The 11,707-nt window shown below is 47.9% G+C and overlaps 6 protein-coding genes across 6 annotated transcripts; 4 read left to right on the top strand and 2 right to left on the bottom strand.

Moving 5' to 3' along the window:
- Positions 1-19: 19 nt before the first annotated feature.
- BO85DRAFT_509710 (uncharacterized protein) lies at positions 20-1,187 on the top strand (the record flags this gene model as incomplete). Its single annotated transcript, XM_025664508.1, has 1 exon — positions 20-1,187. The coding sequence occupies one exon, from the start codon at positions 20-22 to the stop codon at positions 1,055-1,057; it is 1,038 nt and encodes a 345-aa protein (XP_025518624.1). The 3' UTR covers positions 1,058-1,187.
- Positions 1,054-2,308, bottom strand: BO85DRAFT_447272 (fumarylacetoacetate hydrolase family protein). The gene is made up of 3 exons (XM_025659686.1): positions 1,954-2,308; positions 1,678-1,889; positions 1,054-1,589 (listed from the first exon to the last, which is right to left on the bottom strand). The coding sequence occupies exons 1-3, from the start codon at positions 2,010-2,012 to the stop codon at positions 1,162-1,164; spliced, it is 699 nt and encodes a 232-aa protein (XP_025518623.1). The 5' UTR covers positions 2,013-2,308; the 3' UTR covers positions 1,054-1,161.
- Positions 2,309-2,411: 103 nt separating this feature from the next.
- BO85DRAFT_476073 (uncharacterized protein) lies at positions 2,412-3,225 on the top strand. The gene is made up of 2 exons (XM_025662757.1): positions 2,412-2,614; positions 2,754-3,225. Exons 1-2 carry the CDS (start codon positions 2,567-2,569, stop codon positions 3,015-3,017), a joined length of 312 nt encoding a protein of 103 aa, XP_025518622.1. The 5' UTR covers positions 2,412-2,566; the 3' UTR covers positions 3,018-3,225.
- Positions 3,226-3,354: 129 nt separating this feature from the next.
- On the bottom strand, positions 3,355-4,316 carry BO85DRAFT_476072 (uncharacterized protein; the record flags this gene model as incomplete). The annotated part of the gene is made up of 6 exons (XM_025662756.1): positions 3,355-3,538; positions 3,594-3,692; positions 3,751-3,783; positions 3,838-3,981; positions 4,076-4,162; positions 4,260-4,316. 6 exons carry the CDS (start codon positions 4,314-4,316, stop codon positions 3,524-3,526), a joined length of 435 nt encoding a protein of 144 aa, XP_025518621.1. The 3' UTR covers positions 3,355-3,523.
- Positions 4,317-6,450: 2,134 nt separating this feature from the next.
- On the top strand, positions 6,451-7,083 carry BO85DRAFT_447269 (uncharacterized protein). Its single transcript, XM_025659685.1, has 2 exons — positions 6,451-6,766; positions 6,858-7,083. The coding sequence occupies exons 1-2, from the start codon at positions 6,553-6,555 to the stop codon at positions 6,995-6,997; spliced, it is 354 nt and encodes a 117-aa protein (XP_025518620.1). The 5' UTR covers positions 6,451-6,552; the 3' UTR covers positions 6,998-7,083.
- Positions 7,084-7,614: 531 nt separating this feature from the next.
- Positions 7,615-9,811, top strand: BO85DRAFT_366698 (PWI domain-containing protein; the record flags this gene model as incomplete). Its single annotated transcript, XM_025655789.1, has 8 exons — positions 7,615-7,913; positions 7,999-8,089; positions 8,191-8,355; positions 8,421-8,849; positions 8,899-9,015; positions 9,113-9,484; positions 9,602-9,715; positions 9,764-9,811. Coding segments are annotated over 8 exons (1,635 nt in total), but the record flags the coding sequence as incomplete, so codon positions are not given.
- Between the last annotated feature and the right edge of the window lie 1,896 nt (positions 9,812-11,707).

Below are 11,707 nucleotides of genomic sequence, written 5' to 3'. Positions count from 1 at the left end.
AGAACCCTCCAAATACCAAATGAACAACCCACGCCGACAACCAAACCCCAACGCCCCCCACCCATCCACCTTCCTCTGGGCCCACGAACTCCGACGCGAAAACATCCAACTCGTGAACCAACTCAATCGCATCAGAGCCGACCTCGCTGTTGCCAATGATACCATAGGGAATTTGAATCACAAGCTTGAACGTCTAGATCTACGAGCACGCGAGGAAAACGCTAAACTAGAGAATAGCCTGAAGGAACTTGAAGCTCGATTCGAGACTAATCTACGAACTGGTGTTGAGCGGGTTGATGAACTTGAGAATGAGAATCGTCAGCTACGGGGTAGGATTGATGGGTTGGAGAGGCGTGCTCGTGAACAAGAGGGAATGGAGGACGGTATACGCGTGAGGGTGCTGGATGAGGTGAGAGATATGATGGTGGAACGGGGAGAGAGTCGTGTGAAGGTGGAGCTGGGAATTGGAATGGGGAGAGGGGATGTTGTCAAGGCTTGTTCTGCTGGGTCTGGTGTTCTTGTGCCGGATTCAATGCCTATGGGTTCGGTTCCTGGTGTTGGTGGGAGTGGGTTGTCGTCGACGCTTTCTGATACTACTTGGGGGACGCCTTCTTTGGTGGATGAGAAGACCGAGGAAGTTGGGAGGGAGTTGGAGGGTGTCGTGAAGCAGGGTGGGAGATCGTTGGCTGATTATTTGGCTGCTGCTGAGGGGATACGATGTGGATTGCAGGCACAGAGAGATGAGGGTGAGGTTGTCAGAGCGGTTGTGCGAGGTCTTGATGACTCTGGTATCCGGGCTTTGGTCGAGGAAGAGATAAGCCACGTTGGGTGGTCTTGGAGTGCTTTGAGGGCCGTCATGCTGAAGGTTATGGAGGACAGGGAAATGCCTATACAGGAGCCAGTCAAGGAAAGCGAAACGCCCAATAATCATGACAAACTCGAGTCGATAAATGCTCCGCAGGTCCAGCGCAAAAGGCCGAGAACGAGGAGATACATACCCATTGTACCGGCTGATGAGGAGGATGAACGCATTGTTATGGAAATGTATCGCCATTGAGAGACCGAATTACTTTTTCATTCCAGATAGTCTATATTGGAAAAGAACCAGGGTATGTATATACAGCGTCTATCTGATACATATATCTTGCTCAAGACAGCCATTTAGGTCTCACTGTACCGGTATCTACCCTCACGGTCCTTGACCTCGACCTCAATGCGACCCTCCTCAAGCTCCTTACCGTCATACTCAATGGACGCCTTCATGACATCGCCAGACTTGACCTGGCCCACACCCTTAGGGGTACCAGTCAGGACAAGGTCACCCTTCTCCAGAGTCATGACACGGGAGATCTCCGCCAGAAGTCTGGGGATCCGGTAGAGCATCAGACCAGTGGAGTCGGCCTGGCGCATTTGCGATCCAACGCTCAAGCGGAGGAAAGCATTGTGAGGGTCGGGAAGACGCGACTTGGCGATCTCCTGAGAGACAGGCAGGAAGGTGTCGAAGCCCTTGGCGATGGTCCACGGGAGGCCCTTCTTCTTTGCTTCTTCTTGAACGTTGCGAGCGGTCATGTCAATACCGAGGAGGTAGCCTATATTCGCAATGATTTTACACACAGTTAGTCCATTGACGCTCATTGTCATCCGCAAAGAGAATAACAGCACAGGATCATGACTGACTGTGAATCGCATCCAAGGCACCCTTATCGTCATTCGGGTCCAGATCCCGAACGGTCTTGCCCATCACCAGCGCCAATTCGACCTCATAGTGCAGGTTGGTTCCCTGAGGGCGCAGCACAGGACCTTCGCCGGGGCAGAGGATAGCGGAAGCGGGCTTCAAAAAGAAAAAGGGCTGCTTGGGCTTGGTGTTGTTCAGCTCTGTGATGTGGTCGCTGTGGTTGACAGACTGCGTTAGCGGAACCTCGTCATGCGGGGATGTGGTAGGATAGAACATACGCATAGTTTCTGCCAATGCAGATAACTTTTCTGCAGTTGGCCCTGATCGCGGAGGCCATGATGAAGTGTTCAATTTGCGAGAATGGAGGGGAAAGAGGAACAATTGAGGGGGTGGGAATGGAATGTAGAGGCAATGAGGCCTGGCGGATAATAATATAATCGGCCAGTCGGAGCTCGGCCGATGCGACGCACGGAAAGGTGCTCCGCGCGCTGGGCGTGCGGAGAGGCTCGGATTCTCCGAGATTCGGAGGGTTGAGCCGGATGATTGGGGATGATAAGAGGGTTGTGTGGGGAAGTAAGTGGGATTGCGATAATGGCAGTTATTCCAAAATGTAATGTGATTTTAAGGAATATGTGCAGACAGTTGTTTGTCTGGAAGTGTGAGTAGAGATTGTGATGAGCTGAGAATGTTTTGTTATTCTCGTCGTTCCTTACGTCACCCGCTCAATTCCTGAAGGGTGTTTTATCACTGCATGCTAGCTACATTCTATACGCTGCGTCTGTACATAATCATCTGAATCAATCCTGAAGAGCAGAGCATATTGTCAACCTCGTCTATCGTATTTGTTGCAGTATTCCATTCATTTCCCTAGTGATCCAAACCAAAATCGCCATGCAAGTAGCAGAGATCCTCTCCGATCTGACATCCCTACGCGTCTGTGTATGTGCCCTTGCTATTGAACCCCAATCAATCACTGGGCCTATTTGTATACTACGGACCAATATAAGCAGTCTTCTATGAATAATGCCTTCTTGATACCTCTTATCAAAGAACCAACTCAACTGATGATCAACTACAGGACCACCATGACGCCCTCGCTCTCGTTACCGTCAATGAGCGAATCCCCCAACCCACAGACCAACTAGAGCTTAAAGCAACAGACACTACCCCATCAGGCTCTGAAGTGAATCCAGGCAGATACGGAAATGATGATCTCCGTCGCGCAAAAGAACTCGTCGACTTGCACTACGAATTCAAAGCCCGTCATGCGCTAGGCACGGTTGATGAGGAGCTCTCGCGTGCAAGGGAGGAAGTAGCCCGAGTCCTGAGGGAACTTAGCTAATTAGGGAGAAGTACTACCTTAGGTTCTGGGCGGGTTGTGAATCCTCTTTTTTTCTCTCTCATGTATAAGGATGTTTCTATTCGGGCTGGCGTTATCAGTGATTTGCTATATGATGTTGTTACAAGGGAACTTAAATATGCATGATTGACTTTCCGAAGGTGCTATGACTTCTTAGAAAGCTACGCCTGGTAGGAAGCCTTATTGATTTAATATTGGGTAGGGCCACAACTTATGTAAAATTCCATCTCCGTCTGAGGAATTAAGGGAGGCTTGGTTTCTAGCCTGCAGAGAATTCACTTAAAGATGGCTACGGTACTTGCTTCTAGAAGAAAGAGTTGGAATTCAATGTCCTTCTCTATTCTGTATACTATACATGACCTATCTAGACTGTTGATCTTGCCGCACGTTTTCTTCGTCGGGTGATCAGCATCACTGGTTCATCAGGAGATTGTCTACTACTGGCCTGATATTCACGCCCAACAGATAGTTCAGTACCAGTCAGATCTCTAGAATGCAACACCCTTCACGCAGTTTGTCAGCAAGCTTGTTTACTCATTCCGCTCATGGATCACATACATTCGGAAGGCCCGGACCAAAAGGACCTTCAAAGTCTTTCGCAGTAGCCTCCTGGGCATCTTGGTTGTTACGCCTAGTGTTTGGCTTTCTGGGCCGACCCTTTCACAGATTTAGCGTCAGCAAGCTCATCAACCACAATTGACAAGGGGTCTCATACACCTAGAATACCTCCTATCCCACCAGGGCCCTTCTACGAATCTATTGTCAGCAAGCTAATTATCATACTTGATGAGTGATCTCATACAGCTATGATGCCCTTCAGAGGTGGGAAATATTCTGCAGGAGTCTCCTGGGCATCCTGACTAGCCCGCTTGTATGACCCATCTGAGGTTGGATCGAAGTCATCAGGATCCTGCCGAGCAACCTGGTTGCCACGCTTGGCAGACGACTGGATACTAGTTAGATCTCCACGTCGACCGAGGCCCTTTCACAGATCTATGATTAGCTGACCGGCCATCATTCTTAGAAAAAGGATATCATACAAGGGTATCATCAAGCAGACCAACAGGATTGGCACCTATACCTTCTTGTTGAGTCGCGGCAGTGGTGGACTCCTGACTCGAGAAATCCTGTCAAGCACCGCATTAGCGAGTTGTCTGAACCCATACATGAGTAGCAGACAAAAGGCTACTACTATATAGAATATGTTCACATTCTGTTACTTACAGTCGGCAGGGCCAGGGTCGCGGAGACCAGTAACAGAGTAGTAAAGATATACTTCATCTTGGATGATAGGAGTAAATACAGATTAGATACCAGGACAAGTAGACTAAGACTCAAAGAACAAGAAGGTTAAGTTGACTGTGTTGACTAAGTCAGTTTGTATCTGTTGCACTGAATGAGGAAAGACTCCAGGCCGGCTTTTATACATGAGCTGACCAAATGGCGAGACCCATGACTTCAGATTTCTAATCCCGAAACTTTCACCGAAGTGCCTATAACTCCTCATCGCTGAAAGGGCCTCGTGTTACTGTTGATCATCATGCAGCCTTGGACGAGCAATTCAGGTGATCTGTAGGTACTGGGGATCAGTCCGTATCAGATGTCTGAAGAGGGGAACAGAGCGATGATCGACAATAGTAAGACTATGCATGTCGTCACAGTGGCACAGAATCAAACTAAAGCTACGCCCAGTTCTTTTTACTGGCCCTTTCCAGGATGATATGACGAACAAATGGGATGAACACCCCTCTTGAGGGGATGCAGCCAGTTAGAAGGAAGTCGGCTTGTTGGAGCAGCGAGCAACTAGTGAATGAGAAGTCTTTCTTGTCCACTCATTGGGCTTCTCTGAATGCAGCATCGCAATAGTGTAGTAATGTTTACTTCTTCTCGGATAACCTATTCGCCGCCGCTCGACACTTTTACCCACCTACCAATAAGGATTCCTCCAAGACCCGGACAATAACCCTGTTTTCAAGTCTTGTCTACGGTATTCGCGCAGAAGAAGCTCTACACAATAAATTTGTTTGCTCACTCAAGCAGACCGAAAGGGTATATACTCTTAGCTTACAGGTGTGGGAAGATAGGGTATGATATGTGTGGGTTACACTGCATTATGTAGCGTGTACTCCAAGCATCTCGGATGTCCCTTGATACTACTACCCAGGTCTTGTTCGATTTATTATCAGAAGTCAAGAGCTTGGTAAGGGGAAGAGGCGCAGGCACCAGGCGATTAAATTTTGACTCTTAAGTTGACAGGTGAAAAGGCAAATGGAGAAGAAAAGAACTAGATTTGTGTACTGAACTATATTATCTACTATGTACTATCAATGTTTCTCTTTAATCTGTCCATTTATCGATTGATTGTATATCACACCAGCTTACACCTGACTATTGTAAATTAGAAATATGGATTATCATTGCAGTCCCACATATCTAGACAATCCTCCCCACCTCCTGGGCTGTGCATTTCCATAGTACCTGTAACATAAGTATGGTCATGATCTTCTTCCACTGACTGCTACTAGAAACTTACTGGTCAATCAAAGCGGACTAATGGGTCACATATGCTTGCAGGCAAAAGTGCGGCTTATTACTATCTGGCCCTCATCCTGACAAAAATCAGCAAATTTAAGGTTGGCCTAATACTCCCAGTCGTCTAATCAGAGGATTCCGTGAAACGTGCTATCTGATAATATAGGTAATAATTCCTCCACCACTGGCTGAATTGGTCTTGTTACCCTTCATTCGATCCCTCCAGTGGTTCGCTCAGCTGAAGGGTAGGCCGTCTTCCGAAGGCTGCTTCTGGGCCTTTGGAATGGCATAACTAGCTTAAGACAATGCAACCACGATATGAGAGCAAAACCTATCGTCATCAAACGTAATTATGTGTTTACATCTAGCATACTATTCAATGCGTGGAAGGGTCAGGTCTTGACATTGTATCGTGACAGGTTCGAAACACCAAATTCTGCATTCTTTACTATCATAAGAGAATCCTTTTCCGGGGTGAATTCAGCTATAGTAACATAGTTACTTGTAAGAAGGCTATGCTGGAATGGGATCTTGATACAAACGGCCTCTACCATGCAAGGATGCTACTTTGTGTCAACATAGTTGATAGTCCATAATAGAAGCGTATAGTCCTTTGTTCAATTTTAGTTTAATTTTTTTTTTTTTTTGTTATTGATTCTTTCTAATTATATGATGGCAATATCACACTTGCAGAACGCCGGATTGGTTCCTTCAATACCCTGGTTACACCACGTAGGCTATCGAATGGAGTAATGCATTAGCTTCGGCTTCTACCGAGTTATCCAGATCCCGTAGGATGATATGTATTCCCCGATGTGCGGGGGATAAAGCATGGTCAGTTGACTGCCCCGGAGAACAATGAGTCCAAAGAAAATGAGATATTCGTGGACCGTCGCCGCTTGAGAGGGGGACTCTATCACGCGGTCTTTTTCACTTCTATTGTCATCCTGCAACCCTAAGCCTCGAGAGTCGGGGGGTATTCGCAATGAGCAAGTCCAAGTATCAAGAAGCACCTGAAGACGATGGATCGGGGGGTCTATTAGGATGCACTGAGACTCCTCATTCGAGCCCTGACCGACTCCCGGTCCCAAGATATCTTCTTTATATGCCACTGGGGATCAGCCTCCTCTTCAATCTTATCAATCTGTTCTATATCATCCAAGGTTCAGGAGATATTTGCATTCCAAACCCTACATATCGTAAGTTAAATTGGACAAAGTTTTTCTCGGATTATTACTGTTAAACTCAATGACTAATATCACTGGTTAACATATTGATCTTGCGAAATAGCACCAGCGAACCAGATCATAGATTATGAGACCGTGACCTTTACCAGCGGCTCCGGATCTGCTAAAACCCCATATATGGGCCCTTTTAGTGACGCGTATGATAAAGCGTGGGATGACTTATACAACTGGATGGCACCTTGACTTCTACCTCTAAACTTCCATATCGAAATGCTCTTACCAAGCTTGGCTCCTTTTTTTTCTTTTTTTTTTTTTTTTTTTTTTTTCCCCCTTTGGAACATATGAGACCATCAAGATCCCGCAGTGAGACGCGGCCAAGCTAATTAATCCTACTATTCCACTTGCCTCTCAGCCAGGCATGCATATGGTTGGACTCGACGTTTTTCATCAACTTCATTGCCTGGTATGTGTTGTTTTCTCCTCTATAGCGGGAATACTAATATACTAACCCCTCCTTATCAGCACCACCTCCACAAAAAGCCCTGGGGTAATGACATGGGTCTCAACATGAGTGATCCTGAAGCAGAGGAGGTGTTTTGGCGCCATCTCGACCATTGTTCAGTGGAGAAGGTGTATATAATATTTGAATATCAATAGGGACCATGGCTACAGTATGAAGATTTGCAGAGGTTCAGTGACATCCCACACCGTTGAGGATATAGAGTTAGAATCATGCCCAGTAATGACTAGAGCTGATTAGTAGTACTTCGAAGCTTTCTAAAGGAGAAGTACTGGCTTGACGTTCCAATGGCCATTGAGAGATAGTAACACTTGAATACTCGAGAAGGTAACTAGTAGTAGTGATATCAACTTCCCAAAAAGGCAAGATTGAAGCTATCCTCGGTCCGACTGCGACTCCGGCCTTCGGGCATCGACAAACACCCAACCCGCAGTCTCGTGGCTGGCTCACCACCGCAGCTGTTCACGCGCCGGTCGCTGCACCTATTGTCGACTCCTCATTAGCTGTTGGTTCTCTTGAGCTAGGACTAGAAACCATGGCGACAAGTGTGGATGCCAAGCTGCTGAAGCAGACCAAATTTCCTCCGGAATTCAGCCGGAAGGTGGACATGACCAAGGTCAACATTGAGGTGATGAAGAAGTGCGTTGCAAAAGCCCCAGCTAAGTCTTATCGCGAGGTGCTGTTATCACCCGGGTCTGGAGCTAACACTTTTAAATTATTGCAGATGGATTGCTGGAAAGATCTCCGAGATCCTGGGAAATGAAGATGACGTCGTTATTGAGCTCTGCTTTAACCTTTTAGAAGGGTCGCGGTTTGTATGTACAACCTTTTACCTTTGGCCTTCCATGCTGATTTGCTATGTTTTACCTGGCGTTCAGCCATCCAAGCTAACTGGTTTCACTTTGCATTATCTTAGCCCGATATCAAGTCCCTGCAGATTCAGCTCACTGGATTCCTCGATAAAGATACTGGCAAGTTTTGCAAGGAGCTGTGGTCGCTATGTTTGAGTGCCCAGGAAAACCCCCAGGGTGTGCCCAAGGAGTTGCTGGAGGCAAAGAAACTGGAGCTTATCCAAGAGAAGGTGGGATATATTACGGATATCCGGGTGCTGGTCTCGCGCTGACGTCCTCGTTATCTAGATCGAAGCGGAAAGAGCCGCCGAAGAAGCCCGCAAACAGAAGGAACAGGAGCGCGCACGAGAACGAGAACTTGAAGACCTTCGACGCAGAGAACGATCTGAGCGCACAAGGGGAGGAAGAAGAGGCGGTGGCCGCGGTGGTCGAGACTTTGATAGACGTCGGTCGCCTCCGCGACAGCGCAGCCGTGACCGTTTCCGAGGTCCGCCTGGCAGACGAGAGTTCGACTCCTACGTGCCCTCAGGCTCTCGTCGAGGCCGTCGGCCATCCCGTTCGCCCAGTCGCTCTCGCTCTCGCTCCGTGTCTTCCTCGCGCTCGCCTCCACCACGTCGGCGCCATCCTGGCAACGACCGGAACCGACGACGTCGGTCAATTAGCGGCTCTGTCTCCCCGGACCGCGGTGATCGCAGGAGGCCCAGGAGACGCAGCCCTGATTACGGTGATCGTGCAAGATCCAATACCCGCAGTGAATCATCACGCTCACGTAGTCCCAGAAGAGACCGACGGAGACGGAGATCCGTTTCTTCCCGCAGTGCATCGCGTTCACCTGTCCACAGAGACCGGCGCAGGAGAAGAGGTTCTTCGGCATCAAGGTCCCGTTCGAGGTCGCAAGGGTCGGATGGTAGCGGCACCAGACGCAGAGGATCATCGCATTACTCTTCACGAGATGATAAGAAAGAATCCACCGCTGATATTGCAAAGGCCCGCAAGTCCCGTGACGACCGTCGCTTGAGTCGCAGCAGAGAGCGCAATGACACCCGCAGACGCCGGTACTCATCCCAGAGTGTCAGCCGCAGCCGCAGTCGAGGCCGTTCCCGCAGCGCCAGCCAGGATTCCCGCAGTCGGAGTCGGAGTCGCAGCCGTAGCCACAGTCGCATGAGGGATAGGAAGCGGCGTCGGTCCATTGAGAGATATGCCCCAGTTGCACGGAGACGGCGCAACACGTCCTCCGTATCCGTCCCCAGTGATAAGCGAAAGAGGATGGCTGATGAAGACGAGGATGCCGCCAAACGATCACCACCGCCGGCTGAGAAGCCAAGCTCGAGCGACCACGAGATGAAGGATGCCACTGAGGTGGGTGAATGATTTCTAAGGGTCCTCTTCACACAAAATCTATGGTTTCCTAAGTTCGTTCAATGCCCACAACTCTGCTCTGCCCCTCTCACACCCAAACTAACCACCTAATTGCAGACTGCTGTTCCCTCCAATAACGCAGCTCGTGTACGCATCTCCAGCTCCGAACTACGCGAGAAGCTGCTCCGCGAGAAGATCATCGCGATGCGCCGGACCGCCTCGAGCGACAAGGTAGGTAGCTCTACATCTTCAAGGTAGTTCTCATGCCCTACCGTTCAGGGCACACACAGCTTCACCTACATAAACCACATACCAAAGCCCCACTAAAGAGCGAAGGATTGGAGGATTCCGCAACTTAATATTTAGCGATCTATTCACACGTGGTAATGTCACTATAAAACAATAAACAAAAAAGAGAGTTTGCACCCTATGCCTGTCTCAGCAATATCTCCGTCAATAGTCCAACTACCCCCTGTACCATCATACTTTAATTTATTTGCCTTCAAAGATCAGACCACGCAATCCCAATTCCGCGGAACGAACAGCAAAGTTTGCTTGGCAAGTAAATTAGTAGATACTAGATAGTCTACGTTCCCAAATATCAGTCCGGGGGGGAACCCACTACTAGCGCACTTAATTTAAACAAAGTTTATCCGGCATGCGACCGTTTTCGGGGCATTCTCCACAAGGCTAGGTTGACTATTGAATATTGGGTTGATCGACTATTGAGACTATTGTTTGTCGGTTTATCTAGACCGTTGAGCCGTTGGTATAGCAGATGCTCAGTTATTGGGGAGATCTTAATAAGTGGTTGGTGGTTGTGGTTAGCTGGGGAGGGGAAGTGTGAGAGTACGCCCCTATTCTATGTGCTGAAGAGCCAGGGGGTATGGAAGGATATTCCGTGGTGAGTTAGTGGGCTGTAGAGTAGGACATGATATTCTGCATTCAGGAATCAGATAGAAGAGGGAATAGTACCATCGAGCACGCCGTTCGGGATTCGTATATGCTTCTGTTTTTACCTATGCGTAGTCATTATCGGGGTTGACACATGCATCTTGTAAAAGACACACCCTATGTTGAGTAGTACACAGCCTATGAAGTATGCCCTCAATGGGTATCTAGATCAATTTAAGAGATAGAGGTACTAGATAGCTAATAGAGCTACAACAGAATTACACTGTAGTTACAGGTTCGAAGCTATCTAATCCACATCAAAGGGCATGGATGATTCACCAGTTGACCATGAAACATGGAAGTTGCTGAATGACAGCTATAACACCACTTCATATAATACAATGAGCTTGTCTACACTTCACTCTCGAATGATGAACATGGACAGGAAAATCCAAACCAAACAATACCCCTCCCTCCCCTCGTAATCGTATCCCTTAACCTCGAGACGAACAATCCATACCAACCGCCCCCTATACTCCAACTGTCACCATCATCAGCACAGACACCAAGTAAATACCGACCCAACAATCACAATCCAGTCAGAAACTCACAATAAATAATACCTGACTACTATACCCTATCTCAAGTACTGAATCCACCTACACAGAGCACCGCAGATCACCAAAAACACACTGAGTGTATACAAAGTACTACGTAGGTATAAGATCATCTCGATAAGAGCTTAAGCCCATACCATTACCCACAACAGTACTCCATAACGTCCGTCCCACTGTATACTCGTGCCATATAATGGATGACGTCCGCCTATCACACCCCACAATCCTATATATCAAATATTATTATCATTATCACTATGATAGAAAACAAGCATACAAATTAATAATGAATTTAATTAAATGACCCCATTCACACAGACAATCCCACTAACCCACTAAGTGGATAGATAGCTAGCTAGCTAGTCTAGCAAGCAAAGCATGAACCTCCCATCCCGTCTCCATTTTTTCCTCCCACCATTGCTAACCAAGTAACTACGTACTACTTACTTCTCGTACGCATAAGCTCCAACTCATCATCATCATCATCTGTCTTCGTCAGCTTACCCCACTGCCGTGCCGCTGTCGTGACGTACATCATATCCCGTCCTCAGCCCGCTTGGTGATGGCGGTGACAGCTGCGTGGCGTGGCTGTGTCGTGTTCTTCTAATTATGATCGACTTGGGTTCGTGTTTAGCTCCTCAGACCCTGTCAGCTGAGTGGGATGAGTTGGCTAGACTAGATTCTGGAAGCCTTGATGAGTAAAAGGTAAACA

Source organism: Aspergillus piperis (assembly GCF_003184755.1).
Source record: "Aspergillus piperis CBS 112811 unplaced genomic scaffold BO85scaffold_4, whole genome shotgun sequence".
Lineage (NCBI taxonomy): Eukaryota > Fungi > Ascomycota > Eurotiomycetes > Eurotiales > Aspergillaceae > Aspergillus > Aspergillus piperis.
The sequence above is the reverse complement of the archived record's forward strand: the minus strand, read 5'-3'. Positions and strand labels throughout refer to the sequence as shown.

Excerpts from the sequence above, each read along its gene's own strand:
- BO85DRAFT_447272 (XM_025659686.1), bottom strand. The coding sequence starts at position 2,012 with ATGGCCTCCGCGATCAGGGCCAACTGCAGAAAAGTTATCTGCATTGGC. Across the intron at positions 1,890-1,953 it reads TGCATTGGCAGAAACTATGC|CGACCACATCACAGAGCTGA; the intron begins GTATGTTCTATC and ends TGTCAACCACAG. Across the intron at positions 1,590-1,677 it reads TGCCTTGGATGCGATTCACA|GCTACCTCCTCGGTATTGAC; the intron begins GTCAGTCATGAT and ends TTGCGAATATAG.
- BO85DRAFT_476073 (XM_025662757.1), top strand. The coding sequence starts at position 2,567 with ATGCAAGTAGCAGAGATCCTCTCCGATCTGACATCCCTACGCGTCTGT. Across the intron at positions 2,615-2,753 it reads TGACATCCCTACGCGTCTGT|GACCACCATGACGCCCTCGC; the intron begins GTATGTGCCCTT and ends GATCAACTACAG.
- BO85DRAFT_447269 (XM_025659685.1), top strand. The coding sequence starts at position 6,553 with ATGAGCAAGTCCAAGTATCAAGAAGCACCTGAAGACGATGGATCGGGG. Across the intron at positions 6,767-6,857 it reads CATTCCAAACCCTACATATC|CACCAGCGAACCAGATCATA; the intron begins GTAAGTTAAATT and ends CTTGCGAAATAG.